Below are 26,562 nucleotides of genomic sequence, written 5' to 3' on the forward strand. Positions count from 1 at the left end.
AGCGCCTACGACCCGGAAGCAAAATCCAAGCGATTCGGAGGCGGAAGCAACGACCAATCCGCAGTGGCCGAAGTGGAAGTCGGCGTAACGGCACTAAGGGGCGGGGCCGAAACGGCCCAGGGGGCGGGCATTTGAAATCAGTGCCTTAGAGTAGACCCTAAACCTCATTTTATACCTTCAAGAACCAATTACTTAATGTCTCTTCCGTCTTTTCCGTCCCCGACCCCCTCCCAGACTCCTTCATTCCGGTACTGCGTGGACGGAAAGCCCCGGGTAGCCGACACCACGTCCCCGGCTAGCGGGAGAGAGCGTGGAAAAGGATTACACCAAACTGTTTAAATCCAACGACTCCTGCTTCCATCCTTTCTCCTGAGCTAGAACCAACAAACCTAGAGAGTTGGGCTTCGGAAAAACTAGTGTTTTCATTTAATTGGATATGAAGAAAGAACAAATATGTACGGGGCAACCACGATCTTTACAAAGGTACCATTCCTGCAAAAATATTAACACTTCAAAGCAAAGGTTGTATTCGTAATGTTTGCTAAAATTTCTTATTTAAAAAACGTTAGTTTTAGTGGGAGGGGAGATGTCAGTATTTACGAGAGCGTTTAGAACGGTGGGCCCAACTACCAGGAGCACAAGATGTAATTATTAAGATGGCTACTTAAGTGTTAAGTTTTCATAAGACAACGAAAAGTAGAAAACCCGAAAACCAAAAACCCACCAGTCGTCTCTCCTCCCTTCCATAAAAAAAATTCTGAGAATAGAGATCTTGGTTGTTTAGCTCATCTTAGTAACTCATCACATAGACCTTGACATATAGTAGCTGCTTAATTAATATTTGTTAAACAAATGAAAATTCAACTTCCCCAACTTAGTTTAAAATGTAAGGAACTCACAAAATTGAATATTTAAATGCTTTCTTACCCCTAAATTCTTTGCAACTTTTTAATGAAGAAAGAAAAGCAGAAAAAGCCCTTTCCGTCGTAGAGTTCAAGATGAAAATCTTGATTTTTCTTACCGAAGGTATCCCTCCTCCAGTCTTAACACGTCTCACTAAAAGACGCGATCATCATGCTAGTTACTCAAACCAAAATCCCGGAGTGCCTACTTAAATTCCTTTTCTTTCACGCTTCACATACGGTTCATTTACAGGTCTTAACAATTCTACTTTTAAAACTTACCCGAAATTTTATTCTACTGCCACTACCCTTGTCTTTGCCAACACCATCTCCTACCTGGATTGTAATTGCTTCCTATTATATCTTCCTGCATCATCTTTTATCCTACAGTCAGTGTTGCATATAGCCAAGAGAGTGATCTTTTAAAATTAATAAAATGGTGTTACTATCCTGTGTACAATTTCACTGCACTTAGAATAAAAACCACATTTCTTAATGTGACCTGAGACCCCCACGGAGTCTGGCTCCTGCCTACCTTCCAGACTTCACTTCCAATCAGTCACTCGCTTACGCACTAAGCTCTAGACACAGCCAAGTGGGCATTTCTGTTTTACAAAACAGGGCAAGATTCCTTCTATTTTAGGGCCTTTGCACTAGCTTTTCTCTGTTGCCTGTGCCCCAAGATAACTGTATCACCATCCTTCATGTCTCAGGTATCACAGTGAGGTTTTCCTACCTCCACCCCTCCAACACTTGTGTTTGTACACCATCACATCACCCTGTTTCATTTTTCATACCACTAAACATTATCAGAATCTATTCTATTCATTTTTTATTTCCATGTCTCTCAGGAGACAGCATAGGAAGGTCATTAAGAGAAAAGGATCTTCAGGCTGCCCATTTTTGTTCTAAATTCCAGTTCTGCCCTTTCCTAGCTCTGTAACCTTAGGCAAGTCATTTTCCCTTTCTGTGCCCTCAGTTTCCTCATGTATAAAATGGGCGTAATTCTAGTCCCTAACTTGTAATACTACTCCAAGGATTAAGTGAATTAATACTTGTGCTTAGAACTGTCTCAGCAAATAGTACTTGCTAAATAAATGTTAGCTATTATTATTATTAATATTATTTTTATTATTATTGTCTATCTTCCTATATTAGAACATAAGTTCCAGGAAAGCAGGAACCTTGTCTCTCTTGTTCACTGGGTGTATCCTCTGCATATAGAACAGTGCCTGGCACATAATAGGTGCTGAGTAAGTATTTGTTGAATGAATGAATGAATGAATGAATGATGCACTATGAAGTAGAGGAATAACGTAACAATGGCAAAATGGTAACACAATTATAGGAGATACCCACAGTTTTTATGTTCCAACTGTTCTCATTAGCCCGGAGTGAATCACTTCGTTGATTTAACTCCCAGCCCACTAACCCAATCTTTTGGTTGCCAGTGGTGATAAATAACTACCCTATAATTTCATTAACACCAATATACAATATAGTCAATCCACAAAATTAAAAGCTTTTGACTTAAACGAAAGTGCTAATAAGAAAATGAAACTAAAGCTTTTGACTTAAATGGTTTGAAAGTATTAAGAAAAAGAAACTTAAGTTTACTAAAATTTTGAAATTCATCCGATCAGTTAACCTAGCTAGCAAAAATTATATAACCTCCCAAGAATTCTTACGTTAAACCTGTTACCACAAAATCTAGTTTGGCCCTTAATTCTGCCTGCCAGTCCTCTTATGCTCTCCTAATTGTTTATTTTACCCCTCTGCAATAATATAATTTCCCACATTCCCCTTTCTTCAAGTCTACATGCCTCTTTCACCTCCTTTTCCCTCTGCATTCTCTTTCCTGGCAGTAGATTTTCTCAGTTCTCTGAGAAAACAGAAGCTCTTAAACAAGGACTTCTCATCTCCTCTTTTCCGCAGATCTGTCGAGCTGCCTTTGGCTATTCCTGTATCCTCAGATTCCCACGTATTACTGGAGACGAGGTGACCCACACTCTCCCTTGTGCTCTGGGTCCTAATTCCTCCAGGTTTCTTAGTGACTGGCATTTTGCTATATATTTTCTCTTTCTTATGATCTATGAGGCCATCCTTTTCAGATCATTTTTATCAGCTTTTGGACATGGTATAGTATATCTTAACCTTAAAAAAGGCTCTTTCATTTTAATATGCCAAAGGTAGCATTTAATTAAATGTGAAAGGGATGTAGTTTGGCCCTTGATTGCAAAACGTAGTATTCTTATGGCAGGAGTAACATAGGAATTCCAGTTTAAAGCTTAAAATCAACACCTGAAAGGGAAAATAGAAACCATAAAAACCTAAGAAGAAAATTTAAGAAACTGTTTATAGAACCTAGAATTTGGAAACGACCTTTCAATCAAAGCAGAACACCTTAAGAGCTTTAAAAGAAATACTTTTAAAAATTCATCTGTCCAACAATTAATTTTATAGCAGAAGATGCCAAAAACAAGTCAATAAATGCTAGATTAGCAAATAAATTTTGTAATGCCTATAACATATAAAGGATTACTGCTACTGCTGATGGTACACATAATATAAAAATCACAAATTACCCAATTAAAAAATGGACAAAAGATATAAGCAAGCCATTCAGAAAAAGCAATTTCAAATAGGCAATAGTCAATAAACATGAAAGACACTCAACCTTCTAATGAGGAAAATCAAAGTAAACTAAAAATGGATTATCACATTACAGCATCAGATTGGCAACAATTAAAAAAATTAATAACATAGTTGGATGGGATTGAGAGAAAAGAGGATCCAGTCAGACAGCGGGGGGCATTGGTCCCCCATTACCCTCACAGTAAAAGCCAAGGTGTTCACAATGGTTTCCAAAGTTTTCTATGGTCTACCCTTTCCCCTACCTCTTTGACCTCATCACTTGCTCATGCTTTTCATGGCTACCTCCTTCCTATTGCTTGGACACAACACGCAGCTGCTCCTGCTTCAGGGCCCTCACACTAGCTATTTTCTCTGCCAAGGCTGTTCTTCCCTGTCTTATTCAAGTCTTTGTTCAAATGCAGGCCAACAAACCTTGGGCATCTCTACTTAAAATTGCAACTGTTCTCCCTCTCTGTCCGCTAACATTCTGTACTCCATATCTGCGTTCCCCTGCTTTCTTCTTTTTATCTTTTAAAATTATATTATATATAATTACATGGCATTTATCATCTTCCATGACCCTATATAATTTAGTTATGTTACATTTATTGTCTCTTTCTCTACTTCTCCCATGTAGAATATAAGTTCTAAAAGGGCAGGGATCTTTGTTTTGCTCAGTAATATAGGCCAAACATTAAAACAATGCCTGGCACCAATAGCTACCCAATAAACAGTTTCCATATGAGTGAATAAAAGAAAGAATGAATGGATGAATGAAAGAATGAATTAGTTTTAAGAGGAAAAAATTGTGTTCTGTTGTAAAAAGTTATTGCCTTAATCTGTTTTATATTTTAAAGGAAAAAAAGTAACTTACATTGTATTAGTCTGAAATCCCGATTTCAAATGAAGATATGATAAGACCCAGAAATATGACTTTCTTTCGGGAGAGAATCTCTAAATGAAAAAATCATATGAGATCAGGCTTTATATGTACCATCAAAATCCTAATTAAATCAGCCCTAATCCAATCACAACTCTAATCCAACTCTCTCCATCTCTTCCAGTTGAATCACTCTCTCCAATTCTACTAAACTCTCATTTACCAAGTTATTGGCCCACAAAATGTGAACATTTTGCTTAAAAATGTTTCTTTGTGGCTTTTAAATAGGAATACGGAAAAAAACAATGCCCACATGTCAGAAATTACATTTTAAAATAAAATAACATAAATAATGAAATCTACTTCAAATTTTTAACCTGAAAATGACACATTTCTAATATAAAAACTAGTGCTTTCTTTGATGTTTTGACAAGTGAGAATATAAAAATAAAGTGTCTAGCCCTCTACCAACAAAATCTTGATTTTAAATGAAGACATTCTAGGGCTTAGAGAGATTATTTCCTGGAGACAGCCTCCAAATGAAATACCATTTGCTGATGGTCCAGGCTGGGTTACTGGATAATATCATAAGTTACTCACCTCTCATCTAATCTAATCACATAAGTACCTCACCAGCTGACCAGTGTACTACTGCAAAGACAATTAAAATCAAACATATTAAAAATAGTTAAAACTAAAAAACTAAAATGTAGAAAATAAAGAAATAGAAAAAGACATGCCAGGCAAATTCTAATTTAAAAACCTTGATGTAGCAATGTTAGTTAGCAAAAGTATTCTTAGGTTGAATAACATTAATAGGGACAAAGAAGTGCATGTATTACGTTACAAAGAAAAATCCACTAGGAAAATTACTGTCAGGGACACATATGCAACTAATGACATAACTTGAGAAAATATGAAGCAAAAGTAAGAAAAAGTGACAAATCTAAAATCATGGTGGGAATTTTTTTAAGATAAATTTCTCTCAGACTAGCAGATCAAGCAAACAACAACATTGATCTACTCTATAAGTTAAATGTGTATACAAATATATGTGCATTATATATGTATGGTTATTGTATTTCTATGTGCACGTAAAAAGTTCACTGTAATCAGAGCAGAATATATATTCTTTTCAATAAACATTGAATATTTACAAAAAGTAATCAAGTATAAAGCCCCCCCAAAATTTCAACAAATGCCAATGTATGCATTTCCTATTTTATTTATTTATTTATTTTTTTGAGACAGAGTCTCACTCTGTCACCAAGGCTGGAGTGCAGTGGCACAATCTCAGCTCACTGCAACCTCCTTCTCTCAGGCTCAATGGATTCTCCTGCCTCAGCCTCCCGGGTAGCTAGGATTACAGGTGCGTGCCGCCATGCCTGGCTAATTTTTGTATTTTTAGTAGAGACGGAGTTTCACCATGTTGGCCAGGCTGGCCTTGAACTCCTGACCTCAAGTGACCCACCTGCCTTGGCCTTCCAAAGTGCTGGGATTACAGGTGTGAGCCACCGCACCTGACCCAATGTGTGCATTTCTAAATGATAATAGTCTTGCCAATTTTTTAATTTTATATAAACGTTCAAAATGTTTATGTAAATGAATATGTATTCCTTTGTGTTTTTGCTTTATTCCTCCCACTTAATGTGTGCTATCTGTAGCTCTGATATACTATTTAGAGTTTCATTGTATAAAAATACACACCATAACTTGTTAATTCTAGTAATTATCTTTTCATTGTAGTGATAATTGCAAATGATGCCACAATGAACATTTTTGTAAATGTGCAAAGGTGCATGTGTGTGCATTTTTCATATATATATTTCATCAACAGGATAAGAGTTCTTGTTCTATAATCTCACCACACTTGATTGTCCGGCTTTTCAATTTTAGCTCATTTGGTGGGTATATAGTGATATATCATTGAGGTCTCAGTTTGCATTTCCCCGATTATTAATTCACATGTTAATTGTCCATTTGGATTTCTTCTTCTATGAGGTATCTGTTTAAATCTTTCTATTGAATCATCTTTTCTTTATGGATTTCTATGATTTCTTAAATTTAGGCATAGTTCTCTGTCACTTATTTGTGCTGCATATACAATTTGCCACTTCTCTGCTTCTCTTTTTGGTGTATTTTGATATACAACAGTCTTTAATTTTAGAGTGGTTCAGATTATCATTCTTTTCCTTTTTGCTTAATGCATGGTATTTCTTGATTACGAATGTCCCTACTTGGGAAGTCATAATGATATTCTCAGGTATTATCTTCTAAAGGTTTCACAGCTGCACATGAAATTCATTTTTGTGTGTGGCATGCTGGAGAAGGGGCTTTGAAATCCGATGGAGCAGATATTCTTACCTTGTTCCACTTTTATAAGAGTGGCTTTGCTATTCTTGGCCCTTTGGACTTTACTATAAAATTCAGGAGCCAATTGTTGAGTTCCACAAAAATACTTTTGGAATTTTAATTGTGATAACATTTAATTTACAGATTAAGAAAACATTCTTAAAAATGTAATGACATTTTTACAATACTAAGTCTTCAAATCTATTAACAGGTTATATTTTTCCATTTGTTTAGGATGTCTTTAGTTTATATTAATATGCTTCTCTAAGTACATTCATATTGTTGTCTTCATAGAAATTTTGCAAATTTTTGTTAGCATTAGTCTTGTTACTTAATGCTTAATGCTATTATAAATGGCGTCTTCCTTAAATTTTAGTTGTCTTATTGTTGCTCGTGTGTAGAAATATCATTGATTTTTATATGTAGCTATTTTAAATTCAGAGAACTTGCTAAGCTCTCTTATTAATTCAAAGGGTCTATTCAGAGATCTTTCGGATTTTGTCACATGTACAATCATGTCATCTGCCAATAGTGACAGCTTTGTTTCTTCCTTTTCTGTTTTCCTTCTTTTTTCCTTGCCTTCTTATGTTGGTTAGGACTTCCAAGATAATGTTGAATAAAAATGCTGATAGCAAGCATCCTTGTCTTTTTCCTGATCTGCAAGGGAAAACTTATAACTTTCATTATTAAGTATGATTTGGCTGAAGGTTTTGGATAGATGCACTTTATTAAGATTTTTGCCTACTATTTTTAATTTGCTGAAAGAATGATGAATTGATGGATTTTATCAAATACTTTCTCTGCATCTAATGAGATTCTCTTTAATTTGTTAATATGTGCTATTACACTATTATTTTTTAAAGTTTCATCCTTTCATTACTGGAATAAACCCATCTAGGTCATGATGTATATATTGCTGGAATCAATTTTCTCAGATTTTAGTTAGGATTTTTTCATCTATGTTCATAAGCAAGATTGACCTATTTTCTTTTCTCATAGTATCCTTGTTGGGGATTTGTACCATAAAATGAATTGGGAAGTATTCTTTCTTTTCCTATTCTCTGAGAAAATTTATCTAAGATTGGAATATCTTTCTTGAATGTTGACTAAAATTTCTTGGTGTAGCCATCTGGGCCTAGAGTATATTTTCTGGGAAGAGTTTTACCTACTGCTTCAGTGTCCTTGAGGGTTATGGATATATTTATTGTTCTGTTTATTCTTTTGTCAGTATCACTGTTATATTTTTCTAAAAATGTATTTACTTCATTGAAATGTTAAACTGTATTGGCATAAAGTTGTTCATACTTCTTTGTTGTCTCTTTTATGTCTGCAGCATCTGTAGTGATGAATTCTTTATCTTTGTTGATATTGGTTATTTGTGCCTTCTATTTTTGTTCTTCCTCGTTTTCACCAGTCTTTTAAATTTTATTAGACTTTTTTAAAAAAGCCCAACTTTTGGTTTTGTTCATCATATTTTATATTGGCTTTTTATTTCATCAGTTTCTGGTCTTTTATTATTTCTCTTCTTTTTCTTTCTTTGCTGTTACTTTTTTCTGACTTCCTCAGATGGATGCTTAGCTCATTTAGTTTTTTTAACCTTTTTCCTTTTCTTAAATATTTATTTAAATTTATAAATTTCCCTTTTAATGCTATTTATCTGCATCCTACAAGATTTGAAATGTAGTATTTTCATCTAGTTCAGAGTATTTTCTAATTTCCATTTTTTATTTTCTCATTAAAAATTTATTTAGAAATATACTTTTTATTTTATAAATTTGGGAATTTTTTAGTTATCTTTTTGATATTACTAACTTCATTGTTGATGGTCAAATAACATATTCTGACTGTTCTCAACCGTTTGACCTTTGTTAAAGCTTGTTTTATGGCCACAGTTATGGTTAATTTTGTAAATTTTTTATAGAACTTGGAAAAATATATATTCTGCAGCTTGGCAGAACTGAGTTTTATATGTCTATTGCTTTTTAACTGCTTGATCAGTAGGGTCCGGGTTTGTGCCTGTCATCCTTGGGTCTCTGTTATTCTCAAAAGTGTCTCAGCTTAGATGGTAAATGATAGGATATAATTAATGTCAAAGTTCAGAGCCACTCTTATTAAAATCTTAGATGAGTATAGAATTTCTGCCAACTCAGTCAACATTCAACATTTTGCTAGAGATCATATGTAGTTACTTAAGACTTCCCTATTTCTAAAAAAAAAGAGTAAGAGACATGACTATTAAAAAAAGAAGAGATAATTTTTATGATTTTTTTTCCTAGAAAATATTATCTACATGGAAAATTCTAGAATTAATGGCCAAGCTAATAGTACTAATAGGAAATAAGAGGTACAAGGTTTGAAAAGGGATGTAAGATCAATAAATAATAAAACGTAATAGAAAAAAATTTCCATGTGTAGTACACTCAAGAAATTATAAAGTTCCTAAGGTTTTATCTAAGAAAACAGATTCATTATCTTTTTGATGCAAATCTGAAGCTTCATTGATGTACATGCAACAAGATCTGAATAAATGTATAAATATACCAGTTAATTGGTGGGAATGATCAATGCAGGAGCTATGAAAATACACCTCTAATTTTCCTTCAATTTCAATGCATTCCCAATTTAAATTAACAGTATTTGACAGAACCTGACAGATTTATTCTAAAATGAATACTGAAGTTTTACTCTATAAATATACGCAAGATAATTTTGAAAAAAGTTGAATAAGTACATGGAGACTTGCCTTACCAATTATCCTAAGTATAAAGCTTTAGTAATTAAAACAATCTAACATTGGCATAGAAATGTACAAATAAATAAATGGACCAGATGAAGAGTTTAGAAAGACATCTATCCTTACATTGTAACTTAGCATATGTGAGAAAAGGATTTAACTGAATGGGGAAAATGGTGGCAAACAACTGGATTTCTTAAAAAAAAAAAAAAAAAAAGTTCTCTTTCTTACAATAACAACACAGTATTCTAAATGGGCAAAACAAATAAAAGTGAAAAGCAAAGAAAACAATGACAAGAAAATATGATCTTTTTGACCCCAAAGAATACATGGATTACTTAAATAGTACACAAAGGCACAAAGCATAATGGAAAAGATCAATAAATTTGACTACATTTAATTTTTTCAAATATCAAAAAAATAATAAACAGTAAATGGAGGTGGTGTGCTAAGTTATTTGCAACAATACAATAGACATAAAATTATCCCAGACATTTAAAGAACTTTTAAAAATCACTAGAAAAAGAAAGCAATCTAACTGAAAAAATGGGCAAAAAGTATAACTGGTAATTCAGAAAACTGAAACTCACAAAAGAAATAAATCAGTGAAAAAGTACTTGACTTCACCAGTAAACAAGTCACACAATAATAATAACAACAACAACAGCTACAATAATAAAATAAAAGGAGATAAGTCATTTTACCAAATTGCCAACAACTGAAAAGTTGACATTATCAAATGCACCTGGAGGTGTGGAGAAACAGAAACTCCTATTAGTACATAGGTTAATTAGGATAGCCACTAGGTAGAGCAATTTGACATTGCCTAGTAAAATAAAAATGTTGTTTCTTTATCATTTAGAAATGATAATTCAAAGTATCTACCCTAGATAAATTGTCACATATAAGAAAGAGAACACACACAGCACTGAAAGTAATAGGAAACACTGGAAGTAATGTAAATACCCACCAATAGGAAAGTGCATTAATAAAATATATTTTTATAACAGACCATATATAGTGTATGTATGTATGTGTGTGTATGTATATATACATATGTGTATCTATGCATATGTGCGTGTATGTATATATGAATATATCTTGAAACTGTTAATATTGAATTTAAAAATTGCAGAAAATGAGGCCAGGCACGGTGGCTCATGCCTGTAATCCCAGCACTTTGGGAGTCTGAAGCTGGCAGATTGCTTGAGCTCAGGAGTTTGAGACCAGCCTGGGCAACATGGCAAATCCCTGTCTCTGCAAAAAATAGAAAAATTAACTGGGCATGGTAGCCTGTGCCTATGGTCCAAACTACTTAAGAGGTTGAGGTGGGAGGATGGCTTGAGCCTTGGAGAGGGAGGTTGCAGTGAGCCAAGACTGCACCACTGCACTCCACCCCGGGCAACAGAGCCAGTCCCTTTCTCATAATAAATGAATAAAAATAAAAATTGTAGAAAATGAGCATATTTAGCCTAAAATTATTTATATAAAATAAAAATAGCCGGCCAGGCATGGTGGCTCACACCTCTCATCCCAGCACTTTGGGAAGCCGAGGTGGGCAGATCACCTGAGGTCAGGAGTTCGAGACCACCCTGACCAACATGGTGAAACCCCATCTCTACTAAAAAAAAAAAAAAAAAAAAAAAATTAGCCAGGCTTGGTGGCAGGCACCTGTAATCCCAGCTACTTGGAAGGCTGAGGCAGGAGAATCGCTTGAACCCGGGAGGTGGAGGTTGCAGTGATCTGAGATCGTGCCATTGCACTCCAGCCTGGGCAACACAGCAAGACTCTGTCTCAAAAAAAAAAATAGCTGATACACAAAACAGTATTACTGATGGATACCCAACACATATACACACGAAAAGATACCCAAACATGGACAGTGTAGCCTATTCATGACTGTAGTTGCTTATAGGCAGGGGGAGAGAGAACAGGATTTAAGATTCAGATCAGAGAAGGAATCCCATTTCATCTGAAATATTTATTTATTTCTACTTAAAAATACTTGTAGCAGGAGCAAGATTTTTAAGGGCTATCTGTTTTTACTGCTTTATTCAGCATTACACTGCCAGGGTAATTAGGCACGAAAAAGAAGACATTCAGACTGAAAAGGAAGAACTAAAACTATCTTTATTGACAGATTGCATGATCTTATATATGGAAAGTCCTAGCTTGCTAAAAACCACTAAAACTAAAAACGAAGTCCAGCAAGGTTGCAGGATACAAGATCAGTATACGTAAATTGATTTCTGTGCATTAGTAGTGAACAATGTGAAAACGAAATTTAGAAAACAGTTCCATTCACAATAGTGTCAAAAAGATTAAAATGCTTAGGAATAAATTTAACAAAAGAAGTGCAAGACATATACTGGGAACTAGAAAATACTGTTAAGCTAATTGGAAAGACATTCCATGTCAATGGATCAGAAAACTTAATATTATTAAGATGGTAATGCTCTACAAATTGATCTCCAGATTGATGCAATCCTACCATCATTCCTACTGGCTTTTTTCCCCCAGAAATTAAAAATCGGTCCTAAAATTCATATAGAAATATAAAGGAACCAGTATAGCCAAAACAATCTTGAAAAAAAAGAAAAGAATTTGGAGGGCTCACACTTTTCTATTTCAGACCTTACTACAGAGCTCTAATAGACATTGCTAATTGCTATAAGGATAAACATGGTTCAATGGAATAGAATTGAAAGTCCAAAATAAACCCTTAGGTTTATGGTTAACTGATTTTCAACAAAAGTTTCAAGACAGTCAATGGAGAAAGAATAACAAATGGTGCTGGAACAACTCGATATCCACATACAAAAGAATGAACTTGGATTCCTACCTCACAGCATATACAAAAATTAAGATTGATTGTGAGCCTGAATGTGAGCTAAAACTATAAAACACCTAGAAGAAAACAGGAAAAATCTTTGTGACATTGAGCTGGGCAATAACTTCTTAGACACAAAACCAAAAGCACAAGCAATAACAAAAATTGATAAGATGGGCTTTATCAAAATTCAATACTTGTGCACTTTGAAAGACATAGTCAAGAAAGTGAAAAGAACACCTACAGACCTGAAGACCACATTTTCAAATCATATATCCAGTAAAGGACTTGTAACCAGAACACATAATGAACTCTTGCAACACAGTAATAAGAAAACAAAGAATAAGCAAAGGATTTGAATAGAAATTCCTCCAAATATATATATGAATGGCCAATAAGCTTATGGAAAGATGTGCAATATCATGAGTCATTAAGGAAAGGCAAATGAAAACCACAATGAGGCCAGCCTTGGTGGCTCACACCTGTAATCCCAACACTTTGGAAGGCCAAGGTGAGAGGATTGCTTGAGCCCAGGAGTTCAAGACCAGCCTGGGCAACATAGTGAGACCCTGTCTCTACAAAAAATTAAAAAAAAAATTAGCCAGGCATGATGATGTGCACCTGTTAGTTCTAGCTACTTGGGAGGCTGAGGCAGGGGGATTACGTGAGCATGGGAGGTCGAGGCTGCGGTGAGCTGTGATCATGCCACTGCACTCCAACCTGGGCAACAGAGTGAGACCCTGTCTTAAAAAACAAAAAATTAAAAACCACAAAAATTACAACTTTTTGCCTGCTAGAATTGCTGTAATGAAAAAGACAATAACAAGTATTGAGGTGGATGTTGAGAAATTAGAACTCTCATATACTGCTGGTTATAAATGTTACATTTACTTTGAAAAACTGTGTAGCAATTTCTTAAAATGTTAAACGTGGAGTTATCACATGGCTCAGCAATTATACTCCTACGTATCTACCCAAGATAAATAAAAACACGTTCACACATAAACTTGTACATGAATGTTCATAACAGTATTATTCATAATAGTCCCAAAATGAAAACAACCCAATTGTCCATCAAATGATGAATGGATAAGTAAAATTCAGTATATCCATACCATAGATTATGATTTGGTCATAAGAAACAAAATACTGATACATACTACAACATGGTTGAACCTCAAAAACGTGGAGTAAAAGAAGCTGGACACAAAATATTACATATTTTATTATTCCATTTATATTAAATGTCCAGAGTGGGCAAATCTATAGAGATAGAAGGTAGATTAGTGGTTGCCTGGAGTTGGGGGTGGAAATGAGCTGTGACTGCAGATGGAACAAGGTTTGATTTTGAAGTGATAAAAGTATTCTAAAATTAGGTTTTGGTGATGGTCACACAGCATTGTAAATATACGAAAAATCATTGAAGTGTACACTTAAAATTGATGAATTTTGTGTTGTGTAAATTATATCTCAATAAAGTTGTTTAAAAACTACTTGAAGCAAATTTGATAAAATATTAAGGTTTCAGTTCTGGCTGGTTGGAATGCAGATTTTTGTTTCTCAAAACAAAAACTCGGACACCACAAATTTGGGCCCCAATATCAAGGGAGATAAATATATAAATGTAGAGTCTTTTCATTATAGTATTATCTTCAACTACTGACAGGTGCCCCCATCTTCAAAGGAAATGAATAGGTTCCTGTGGGAGCACTCTCAGTGATGCCTACCAGTCATACGTATCAAACGCAACTCTTTAGTGCCTGACTCAAATACAAGCCAAGAATAACTAGAAATACGAGGACAACGTTTAACATGAAAGAAACAAAGACATTGTGGAAGGGCAAACTCAGAGGAAACAGACACAATGTAGAGAGCAAATAAAACTTAAAAATTCTTATGATACTTAGAGAAGAGAAAATCTGCAGCCATGGAAAATTTCAGAAATATATAATGAAAGGAATATTCAGAGAACAAAAAAAATTCCTGGAAATTAAAAATAATTGCCAGAAGGTTTGGAAAATAGTAAAAAAAGAAAAAGCATTAGGAAATGGAGAGTAAAGAAAATTAGAGGATCAATCAAGAGGTTGCTGTCTAATGGTATTTGCTGTCTAATGGTATTTCCAGAGAAGGAGAAAACTGAAAATATAGAAAGGAATGCCAAAGGAATAATGTAAGGCAATTTCACAGCAAGGAACAACATGAGTTTCTATATTGAAAATTCTAGCACAATAATTAACAAAGAAGACTTACCAATTATATCTTAATGAAATCTCAGAAAACAAGGAACAGAAGAATACCCTAATACTGTTTAGAGAGTAAAGGCAGATTACAAAAAGGAACAGAAAACAGGTTTTGGATTTTTGGAAGGTAGAATTCAGCAGAACAATGTCTTGAAAATCCTGAAAGAAAAGCATGAGGATAGAACAAAGACATTTTCAGACTCAGACATGCATACTTTGGGAGAGAGTTGTGATATTTGTGGCCATCCAATAACTTTAAAATTCCCTTTTTATTTTTCGGTAAACCTCCAACTTTATGACCTCTGCCTCACCAAGGTCAAAGCCGGAACTCAATTATCCAGCACCTATTGCAGTGAAGACATAGAGATATGACCTAGACTCTTCCAATCAGACATTCCCATGGAGGACTATAATGTAAATAAATATGAGGAAGTAGATTTCATGAAGGATCTGTTCCTGGAGAAGGGTAGTGAGAGACAGTGACCTTTCAGAGGCGGCAGTAGCTTAGACTCTAATTGGAAATGTCCCTTGCCCAGAGTCTTTGGTGCCTTTGACCAGAGGATGTATAGGAATACCTAACTATTGTTTGTTGGGTAATCTGGATATTGTTCCTGGATACACAGGCTCCAATCCCTAGTCTCTGGTCCTGCTGAAGATTCTGTGAGCTACTTAATAATCTCTAATGAAGCTTCTAAGGATGCTCCTGGTAGATATGCTTTACCAACACAAGGGAGTAATCCAGGAAGGAGACTTGAGATGGGGGGAATCAGGATCTAACATAATAAAGAGGGAAAGGGAACCCCCAGGATTACAATGACTAGAAACCTCAAGATGCACGTCATGCAACAACCTGAAGACTAATCAGTCTAGATTTAAGTAAGCATCTGAGGGCTCCAGTAAGAATATTTCTGAGAAAAGAAATCTGATTCAGTACCAGATGTGTTTTATGCATTTAGAAGAGATTTACCTTTCTGGAAATGAATCTGGGAATGAATTAATATAAAGTGTAAAGCCAAGCAAATGAAAGAATGAGACAATTATTAACTGCAGAATAAATAAAAATTTATACATGTATATAGAGTTCACTTTAAGCCAAAGGGGATTTTTTAAAAAAGTTAAAAAAGTTATTGAGTAGTTTACAGAATCTCTGGGAGAGTCCATGTAAGTCCAAACTTACATGCTACTCAAGACATGTATTTAAAATGTATTGACAGTCCAAAGAAGCATATATTAGATAATTCCTTAAAACTCAGTGGAGTGGTGTGTCCTTGTAGATGGATTCAGCAGGAAGACTTCTGGCTCCTGCCTCTCTCTGCTGCCAGATACCACTGTTACTGCTGCAGTATCCATGCAACAGATGAAAATAAAGATGATTTGAATAAGGTTAATAATCCCATGTTCAATTTATTATATGTCACAATGAAATAATAATGCTGCACTTAAGACGCTGGATTTAAAGGCCAAGTCCCAAACTTTGGGTTTTATGTCACAACTTAATCTATGCTGTCCATGCCTGATACTTGCTGCTGTGTGCCTTTCTCCTTTATATCCACACTCCTCTAGATGTTCATAAAAAGAAGTCCACACCAAATATTGGCATTTGTAGGCACAAAAGGTACAGGAGAAGTTGCCCTTTAACCTTCTTTCTCTCTCTCTCTTCTTTCTTTCTTTTTTTTCTTTCTTTTTTTTTTTTTTTGACAGAGTTTCACTCTTCTTGCTCAGGCTGGAGTGCAATGGCGCAATCTCAGCTCACTGCAACCTCCGCCTCCCAGGTTCAAGTGATTCTCCTGCCTCAGCCTCTCAAGTAGCTGGGATTACAGGCCACCAGCATGTCCAGCTAATTTTTGTATTTTAGGTAGAGGCAGGGTTTCACCATGTTGGCCAGACTGGTCTTGAACTCCTCACCTCAGGTGTCCCGCCTGCCTTGGCCTCCCAAAGTGCTGGGATTACAGGCATGAGCTACCACGCCCAGCCTTACCTTCCTTTTTTCATGCAGCTTATCAAGAAGGGTCTATCAAAGCTTTTAGGTCAGAGACATGCAGATATTTTGGAGAGAGAGGCAAGCACATCTCATGGAAGAGACTTATTCCCTTAAGACAAGTGCCCATTAGAGATGAAAGCTGCTTGTCAAGTAAGACACATTCTGGAGAGCTGCCACCTCAACAGCTTGTATTAAGCACCAAATAAATGTAGCACTCATGGAGTATAGAAGATAGAATTCTCACCAAGGTCTGAGGTTGGTATAGAAGGATCCCTGATGTAGGAGAGCCTCAGATTGGTCTGGAAGGCAGAGTTTATAACTTAGAAAAGAGAAGGAAGAGATAAGTGAAGCAAGGGAAGAAAAGCATAGAGTCAAGGACAATGATTAAGAGTATTTGACTGGAACTACGTTTGTATAAGAAAATTGAGAGATAAATTTGGAAAACAAGAAGCAATAAAGATGTGGTTTAAACACAATCATTTACTTTGTTCCCTTTCCAAACCTCACTAAAGTGACAGTAACAGGATTTTTGTTTTAAGAAATGAACTTACACAGACAGAAAATGGTAAAGGAAAACAGGTAGTGGCCAGTTATGGAAGTTGGAAAGCAGATGGACAAGTATAAACTGATTTATCAAACACTGGAAAGTTGAGTCCTAAATTGGCAATAAGGAAAGCCAAGAAGCAACACAGTTGTCTCTACAGAACCCAAAAGGTTTAGGATATCATGGCATTAGGTACCTCTGGGAGTGACAGTTAAAATGAGGCTAAGGAGAATTTGTTGAAAGTCTGTCTAACAAAACAGAGCCCTAGGTTCCCACCCTCTAAGCAGCTGGGTAAACTGCCTCTCTTACACCCTGGCAGAAGATTGAGCTTCATTTTTTAGAGTAGGGAAAAAGGTGGCCTCTGGAGTGGGAATTTCCAGATACTTTTGAGAGTATGGTTGTCATACGGAAAATAAGTTCATAAAGTGAACTATACAAGTAGGGTACTTTTAGAAATGTGTAGCCTCTTTTGCTGTTTGGGAGGAAAGTCAAACCTGTACCCTCCAGGAGAAAGATTGAAGCATCTTTTGCATTGAATATGACCAGCTCTAGAAATACCAGTGTTAGGCGTTCACCTAGGAAACAGCCCAGTTAGAATATCATGCGGGGAAGCATAATCACTAAAACAGTTCATGTACCCTGAGCTTCTAATCTACCTTTTTTGTACTGTACTTTTATATATAAGGCAATTACTAAAAGGCTACCAGACATTTGAGGAGAGCCTTAAATATGAAAGAGACCAAAGCAAAAAAAAAGAAAGAAAGATAAAATGGACAAAAGGCAATTTCAAAGAAACAGACCATGCAGGGAGAAAAACAAAACAGAATTTCAAAAACCATTGAAACTTTAGTATTTCTAGAGAGATAAAAGAAGAAATGCTCCCATGAAGCAAGAATAAGACAATAAGAAAGAAAGAAAAGGAATGTACATACATGCAGGAACTCTCAGGTAACAGAAATGATCACTGGAAATTAAAAATTTGATTGGGGAAATGAAAAAGACAAAGGAAGTTTAGAGATAAAGATGAAGAAATTTTTTAGAAGATAAAATGTAGTGATAAAGGAATAGAAAATTTGGGGGAGGGGAAAACAAAAAGGTACAAATTAGAGGTCTAATCCATGAGAGGTCCAATATCCAAATAAGAGGAGTTAATATATAGACAAAAAGGAGTAGAGGAAATCAAAGAAATAACTAAAAAAATAAAAATAAAAATCCTAAAATTAAAGAACTTCATTTTTGAGATGGATAAAATTTAAGAATACGGGTTCAAAAAAAGCTTCTATAAACGTTGATAGGGAGACAAACAACCTAAAATAAACAACACACATAATGAACATGTCATCTGTAAAGAACCAAGAATCATATTCATATCCTCCTCATACTCATGCTCACACCAATACCCACACAATAATTTCAAAAGTTAATAACCCCCCTCTCCGAAATACAGAATTAAAGGTATAATTAAAATCAGAATTAAAGGTACAATTAGCATATACAAAGGAAAAAACTATAGGATAATATTCATCTCCATCTAGATGAAGAAGTGTTATAACTTTCTAAACATGAAAAGCATGAAAAATATTACAAAGGAAAATAAAACATTGTATGTCGAAAACATTCTTGTTAAATAAATTTAAAGAAATACAAGTTAAATGACAAACTGGCAAAAAACTATTAACATATCTAACAAAAGGGTTTGATATGTAAAATATTCATGTAATTAATATGTAAAATGTTTATATAAGTAGGTAAGAAAACACCCTGGGACCCTATTAGAAAAAAACAGGCAAAGGATATGAACCAATACATAAGATGAAATCCAAAAGACTAATATTTATGAAAAAAATCAAAATCAACCTTAGTGGTAGTCCAAGAAATGTAAATTAAAACTTGATCTAACTTTTTAACTTACCAAAATTAGTAAAATATATATTTTTTCAAAGTAAAGTTGGTCAGTGTTCAGGATGTAAAATATGTTTTTTCTTTAAAGTTTTGGCAACATGTATTAAAGATCTTAAAATATTTAAATTCTATAATGTAATTTCATTTATAAGTATCTAATCTAAGAAATTTCATTCATTCAACCAATATTTTACAGGATGTACTGTTTTAGATCCTGAAATATGGACTACATATTTAAGTAAAAGTGATTAGTAATAATCGTGGAAAAGTGAAAACAAAATAGCTGTCCAATAATACAGGAAAAGTTTAGTCACTTGTCTACATAGAGTAGAATTTTTTCAGTTATCAAATATATTATGCTTATAAATTATTTTAAATAAGTAGATTTTCTGACAGAAAAAAATTTGATTAAACATAGCATTTAGATAGATATTGACTGTCAGAAGAAACAATGGCTGATGTCTGAGGCATTTTGTCAACAATCCCCCACTTGAAGTAATAGATTTGAAATACATATGCAGCAAGAAAGACAAACAGTTTGGGCAAGGGCTGCAGTGAAAGGGACTGTTAACTTACTCAGCTTCACTTCTTAACTTCCCCAGTTTAATACCCCCCAACACACACACACAGCAAGAAGCTTAGGAGGCATTATTTCTAAAAGACCCGAAGAAAGACTTTCTAATTTCCAGAAATCCATTAATTTTAAGGGATCAAGTATTATTTTTAAATTATTCTGATAAGAAGAAAATACTTTTCTTTGGTTGTCAGAACTGTCAAGTTTTCTTAGATGACGAATTCTGCCTTACTGTGATTACTGTGGGTAAGGGTAAAATGGAAGAGTATCAAGTGACAGTGTAATTATTCTCTACTGGTAGCTGTGGTTCCAGTTGAAAGAAGCAAGAAGTAGTCTCACAACAAAAGCAACCATTGAAGACTCATGGAGAGGTGACACATTTGGCTAGAACACTGAACGATCACTCCGTCATTGTACCTGGCAAATTCTAAACAGTTTTTTTTTTTTTTTTTTTTGGAGCACAGTCACACTTACAAATTGTAGTATTTTCTTTTGATATGCAACATCTGAAGACTATATGTATAAGGAGACATTGCATCATTCTTCCTAGAATCCTTAGAAATGTACAAAAGAAATAACGCAGTTTATAAAACGGATACAAAGTGCTCAACCCAAAGCTTATTTTACTTGTATATTCAAAAAGAAATATGGATTTGTGTGATTTTCATAGTCAGCATTTTGTTATTTCTTGAGGGAAAGACCCTCAGCATGATATTTAAGTTTCTGATATTTAATTATTCTTCTAAATTGTCTCACTTTTCTCTTTTCATTTCTTTAGAGCAAGTTTTCTAATAGAAAGAATGAAATATTTTATTTTATATTCCAAAAATGTAAAGAATTTATAATAAAATCATTGTAGAATAATTTTTAAGATTAAAAAGTTGGAATGAGATTGGGAGACTATCATATGATACAGGTAATCTTGTCACTTTTACATCCTCAATGCCTCGCTTGAGTAGTGACAGCTTTAAGTAGGAGAGGAAGACAAGCTGGATCCTTGGGTTCTTCTGTAAGGAAGATAAAGAGAGCACACCCTGGGGTGGCTAGATGTCCTTGGGGCCTCACGGTAGACTATCATTGGATCCTCTGACAGGCACTGACCATATGCCTGGGAAAAGGGAGGTGTGATAGTCAGTGGTGACTACGATAACACAATATTGCCCTTGGTAGAAATAAAAGACATATAAAGAAGTAACTTAGTTTCAGGAGAAAGATCATCAATTTGTATTAAACCAGTTGACTTTCAGGGGCTCACTGGGCCATCCAAGTTGGAGAAGGAAAGCAGAAGCTTAGGAGAGAGTCAGTTATTGGAGAAAGTTATGACAATAAATAACATGTTTAAAGGGAAACAGCATGGTACTAACAGAAGCCCTGAATATAAATAGGAAATTTTAAGAGAGAAAGAAAGAAAGTTAAGAGGGATAAAAATTGAACTTTGAGATGTCTGCATGTGTGTGGTAGAAGAGGAGGTAGAACCCAGAAGAAAGAAAAGAACCAGTGTTAAAAGAAGTATCAGTCCCCTAGAGGTTGCAGGAGTTTTAGGAGGAAGGGGGAGGTGTTCTGGGAACCAGTGATGTGGAGAGGTGAAGTGTAACCCCTGGAGCAGAATTTGGGAGGCAGTTGGATGATTTATGGAGAGCAATGTCAGTAGAAAGGTGGGGGCAGAACCTGGGGTTGGCTGGGGGAGAGAGAGAGGAGCCTGAGAGGAGGGAGAGAGGGAGTAAGGACAGTAGCTTAAATTAGGAAAGAGACTGATGACTGATGATTTCATAGACAGAAAAATAACTGATTATTTAATTCAACATAGTCCTGGGCCAAGTAGGAAATATTGATTTAAGGAGTTCAAATGGAGAAATTAGCCCTAGAAAGCAGTGTTTTCTCTTCTCCTGAGAGGAGGGAGAACAGTGAGAAAGATGGGGTGTAATCAATAGGAGACAGAGGGAAGTGTGTGCCAACTCATTTAATTATATAATAAAAATGTTTTGAGTGTCTACAATGTATAAGATAACCAATATTCTTGGAAAACACAATAGTGAACAAGACACAGATTATGTTCTCAATACTTTTATATGGAAGATAAGTCAAGGATAGACATAATTGTAGAGACTGAAAACACAAACTATTGAGTTAGTTATAAGTTTCTCTATACCTTGGTTTCTTCCTCCATAAAATGGGGATAATGATAGTACCAACTTCATAGATTAGCTGTGAGTTTTGAATAGGATACTATAAAGTGCTTAATAAGATGCTTGGCTAAATGAAGTGCTAAATAAAAGTGACACTGTTCACATTATATAAGGTAGAAGTGATAAGTGCCAAGAGAACTACAGGATATGAAAGAAGATGTGCTGTTTTGTTGGGACAGTAAAGGAAGATGAACGGTCAAGTTCATCTACTTGGGAAGGAGTGGAACTTAAGAACTGACAAAGAAGGGAAAGTTTGGGAGAGAGAATGTGGGAGGGGAGAAACAGTTTGAAGTTGAATAATAGCATAAAGTCAAAACTCAAGAAGATATCAAGACATCAGTAAAATAGGCACTCAGTTAAAAACTGCCCCTAGTTTAAAAATCTGTTTCGAGCATCCCCGTCTCTTTTGAGCTTCCCTTTCCTAGTGTCCTAACAGAATTATTTGACCAAATAGAGAAATCTAGCCCACGAGCCTCCCTCAAGTTCTTATTTCCTTTTTTATCCAGGATAGATTTAATGATTCATTCTCCATTCAACCCATCAACAACCTTATCCCTTTCTCATTGAGGTTTACTTGCCTGGAAAAATCCTAACCCTGATGGAACCTTACTATCTGCTTTCTTCATCTCTTCTGAATGGCCCTTCTCTATGGGGAAAATTCCTGTCATGCTAGATTGGTCCATGTAGGGCTGATACCAGTTGTGCAAGGGATAGAGGACACATACTGCAAAGTTACACAGTATGAGTTAAGGAAACACATCATCTTTATTCTTTGTTATTTCTGTACCATTCCTCTTTCTTTCCCTTAACTCTAATTTGCTGCCTTTATCATTTGAAGTATAGTTTATTTTCAGTCGTTCGTTCTTTTCCTTTTATTACAATGAAATATTCCTCTTAGTTGTCTTCAACGCTTTTCCTCCTAAACCCTATTTTTAAATGAACATACAGAAATTTGTGAAAATCATCATACCTTGATGAATTAACACAATGAGTTATTCTGATGGGTATGAAACCAGCACCCAGGTTCTGAACAGATTAACTTTACTCAAGAGATCCCCTTAAGCCCCCCTACACAACAACCCCTCTTTCCCCAAGGTAGCCACTACTCTGACTTCAAACATAGATTACTACACTTGATCTTAGCCAAAAGGCCAAGAAGCAATTCAAACATAGATTACTTTGCCTCCTTTTCATCTTTATATAAATGCAATTACGTAATAGGTATTCTTTTGAGTCTTGATAATGTTACTCAATATTGATCTTTATAAAACTCAGTTTTCATGTGGCTTTTGTTTATCTTCATTGCTATATGGTATTCTGTTGTGTGAATATACTGCAGTGTACTTATTCATTCTATTGCTGATGGACATTTGGGTTGTTTACAGTGTTTGGCTACCAGAAACAATGTTGTTATGAACATTATTGGATGTGACTTTCAGCTCACAACCATAAACATTTCCTAGGCATGTGGAACAGTTGGATCACAGAACATATGTATGTTCAGTTTTAGAAGATACTGTCCAAAGTGATTATAGTGCTTCATATTCTCTGTAGTAGGGTATGAAAATTCCCACTGTTCCACATCCACACCTCCACTTGAATTATCAGTCTTATAAAATTTTAGCCTCTCTTTGTAATATTAGTATTCTATTCTGGTATTTAATTTCTGGATGCCTAATACTTTTTTCCAAATATTAATTTTTAATCTCTGTGTATTCTTTCTTTTAGATTTTGTTCTAAACACTGAGGACATACTTTGCTACATTTGGGTCATACCCCCAGGTCTGAGTAATTCAATAGAATTTAAGAAGACAGAGCCCAGCAGCAACTGAAACTAACAGAGTTGCAGGGTCAGCTAACATCAATGCCTGGGTAAAGCTGCTGCCCAGAGTGGAATCTCACTAGTGAATAAACAAGCCCAAGAAAGATTATCATCTCATCTGCAAAAAAAAAAGTATGCTGGTAGATCCTGCTACCTCATAGATACACCAACCCAATTTTTTTTTTTAAGTAGCATTTTCCTACATTGTCAACTATCTAGAACATACCTAAACACTAAGAGTTTACTGCTTATTAAATGGAAACTATGAAGTCTAAGGCCAACTGTGCCCAGAATCCAAATTGTAACGTAATGATATTTCATCCAACCAAAGAAGAGTTTAATGATTTTGATAAATATATTGCTTACATGGAATCCCAAGGTGCACACAGAGCTGGCTTGGCTAAGATAATTCCACCCAAAGAATGGAAAGCCAGAGAGACCTATGATAATATCAGTGAAATCTTAATAGCCACTCCCCTCCAGCAGGTGGCCTCTGGGCGGGCAGGGGTGTTTACTCAATACCATAAAAAAAAGAAAGCCATGACCGTGGGGGAGTATCGCCATTTGGCAAACAGTAAAAAATATAGGCCTCCACCACACCAGAATTTCGAAGATTTGGAGCGAAAATACTGGAAGAACCGCATCTATAATTCACCGATTTATGGTGCTGACATCAGTGGCTCCTTGTTTGATGAAAACACTAAACAATGGAATCTTGGGCACCTGGGAACAATTCAGGACCTGCTGGAAAAGGAATGTGGGGTTGTCATAGAAGGCGTCAATACACCCTACTTGTACTTTGGCATGTGGAAGACCACCTTTGCTTGGCACACGGAGGACATGGACCTTTACAGCATCAACTACCTGCACCTTGGGGAGCCCAAAACTTGGTATGTGGTGCCCCCAGAACATGGCCAGCGCCTGGAACGCCTGGCCAGGGAGCTCTTCCCAGGCAGTTCCCGGGGCTGTGGGGCCTTCCTGCGGCACAAGGTGGCCCTCATCTCGCCTACAGTCCTCAAGGAAAATGGGATTCCCTTCAGTCGCGTAACTCAGGAGGCTGGAGAGTTCATGGTGACCTTTCCCTATGGCTACCATGCTGGCTTCAACCATGGTTTCAACTGCGCAGAGGCCATCAATTTTGCCACTCCACGATGGATTGATTATGGCAAAATGGCCTCCCAGTGTAGCTGTGGGGAGGCAAGGGTGACCTTTTCCATGGATGCCTTCGTGCGCATCCTGCAACCTGAGCGCTATGAGCTGTGGAAGCGTGGGCAAGACCAGGCAGTTGTGGACCACATGGAGCCCAGGGTACCAGCCAGCCAAGAGCTGAGCACCCAGAAGGAGATCCAGTTACCCAGGAGAGCAGCGCTGGGCCTGAGACAACTCCCTTCCCACTGGGCCCGGCATTCCCCTTGGCCTATGGCTGCCCGCAGTGGGACACGGTGCCACACCCTTGTGTGCTCTTCACTCCCACGCCGATCTACAGTTAGTGGCACTGCTACGCAGCCCCGGGCTGCTGCTGTCCACAGCTCTAGGAAGCCCTGCTCAACTCCATCATCCACCCCTGGTCCATCTACACAGATTATCCACCCGACAAATGGCAGACGTGGTCGTGGTCGCCCTCCTCGGAAACTGAGAGCTCAGGAGCTGACCCTCCAGACTCCAGCCAAGAGGCCACTCTTGGCGGGCACAACATGCACAGCTTTGGGCCCAGAACCTGAGCCCCTACCTGAGGATGGGGCTTTGATGGACAAGCCTGTACCACTGAGCCCAGGGCTCTAGCATCCTGTCAAGGCTTCTGGGTGCAGCTGGGCCCCTGTGCCCTAAGTCCATGGGCTGTCTTTATATCCCACTGCCCTGCTGTGTGACAGTTTGATGAAACTGGTTACATTTCCGTCCCAAAACTTTGGTTGAGTTTGCAGGACTCTGGTCATGCATGAAAGAGCCCCCCAGTGATGCCCTTGGATGCTGCCAAGTCCATGGTAGTTTTCAATTTTGCCATACTTTTGTTCTTCTTACCGTACCCTGGAATGTCTTTGGATATTGCTAAAATCTATTTCTGCAGCTGAGGTTTTATCCACTGGACACATTTGTATCTGAGAACTAGGTCTTGTTGAGGTTAGCGTAACCTGGTATATGCAACTACCATCCTCTGGGCCAACTGTGGAAGCTGCTGCACTTGTGAAGAATCCTGAGCTTTGATTCCTCTTCAGTCTACCCATTTCTCTCTTCCCCTCCCTCACCCCCTTTTTCTTATAAAACTAGGTTCTTTTTACAGATAAGGTCAGTAGAGTTCCAGAATAAAAGATATGACTTTTCTGAGTTATTTATGTACTTAAAATATGTTGTCACCAGTATTTGTTCCCAAATATATTAAAGGTAACCAAAATGTTAAAATCTGATTTTATTTCAAATATTATGTTTTCAACCTGTGTGTGTATGTGTGTGTCTGTAGATTATTCTTTATGTACTTCATAATTATTTGAAAACATTTATGGCATTGTGTGGTGGTGAATGAGCTCAGGGGATAGTTGTTGCATTATGGCTGTCTGGCTGGGTAGGGGGGCTGGGTTGCAGTCATGCTTCAAGGATGGTGGATTAGTCCGTCCTTGCATTGCTATAAAGAAATACCTGAAACTGGGTAATTTATAAATAAAACAGGTTTAATTGCCTCACAGTTTCACAGGCTATATGAGAAGCATGATGCTGGCATCTGCTCAGCTTCTGGGGAAGCCTCAGGAAACTTAGAATCATGGCAGAAGGCGGCCGGGCACGGTGGCTCAGGCCTGTAATCCCAGCACTTTGGGAGGCTGAGGTGGGCAGATCACGAGGTCAGAAGATCGAGACCATACTGGCTAACACGGCGAAACCCAGTCTCTACTAAAAATACAAAAAAATTAGCTGGGTGTGGTGGCAGGCGCCTGTAGTCCCAGCTACTCAGGAGGCTGAGGCAGGAGAATGGCGTGAACCCGGGAGGCGGA

General features: G+C 36.6%; 1 protein-coding gene across 1 annotated transcript; it reads left to right on the top strand.

Annotated features, from left to right (window-relative positions):
• The first annotated feature begins 21 nt into the window (after nucleotides 1-21).
• On the top strand, nucleotides 22-25,606 carry KDM4D (lysine demethylase 4D). The gene is made up of 3 exons (XM_024255422.2): nucleotides 22-483; nucleotides 2,061-2,155; nucleotides 23,488-25,606. Exon 3 carries the CDS (start codon nucleotides 23,837-23,839, stop codon nucleotides 25,361-25,363), a length of 1,527 nt encoding a protein of 508 aa, XP_024111190.2. The 5' UTR covers nucleotides 22-483; nucleotides 2,061-2,155; nucleotides 23,488-23,836; the 3' UTR covers nucleotides 25,364-25,606.
• Nucleotides 25,607-26,562: the final 956 nt, after the last annotated feature.

This window comes from Pongo abelii, chromosome 9 (genome assembly GCF_028885655.2).
Source record: "Pongo abelii isolate AG06213 chromosome 9, NHGRI_mPonAbe1-v2.0_pri, whole genome shotgun sequence".
NCBI classification, from domain to species: Eukaryota; Metazoa; Chordata; class Mammalia; order Primates; family Hominidae; genus Pongo; species Pongo abelii.

What these genes read in the sequence shown, in the direction of transcription:
- KDM4D (XM_024255422.2), top strand. Translation starts at nt 23,837, where the DNA reads ATGGAAACTATGAAGTCTAAGGCCAACTGTGCCCAGAATCCAAATTGT.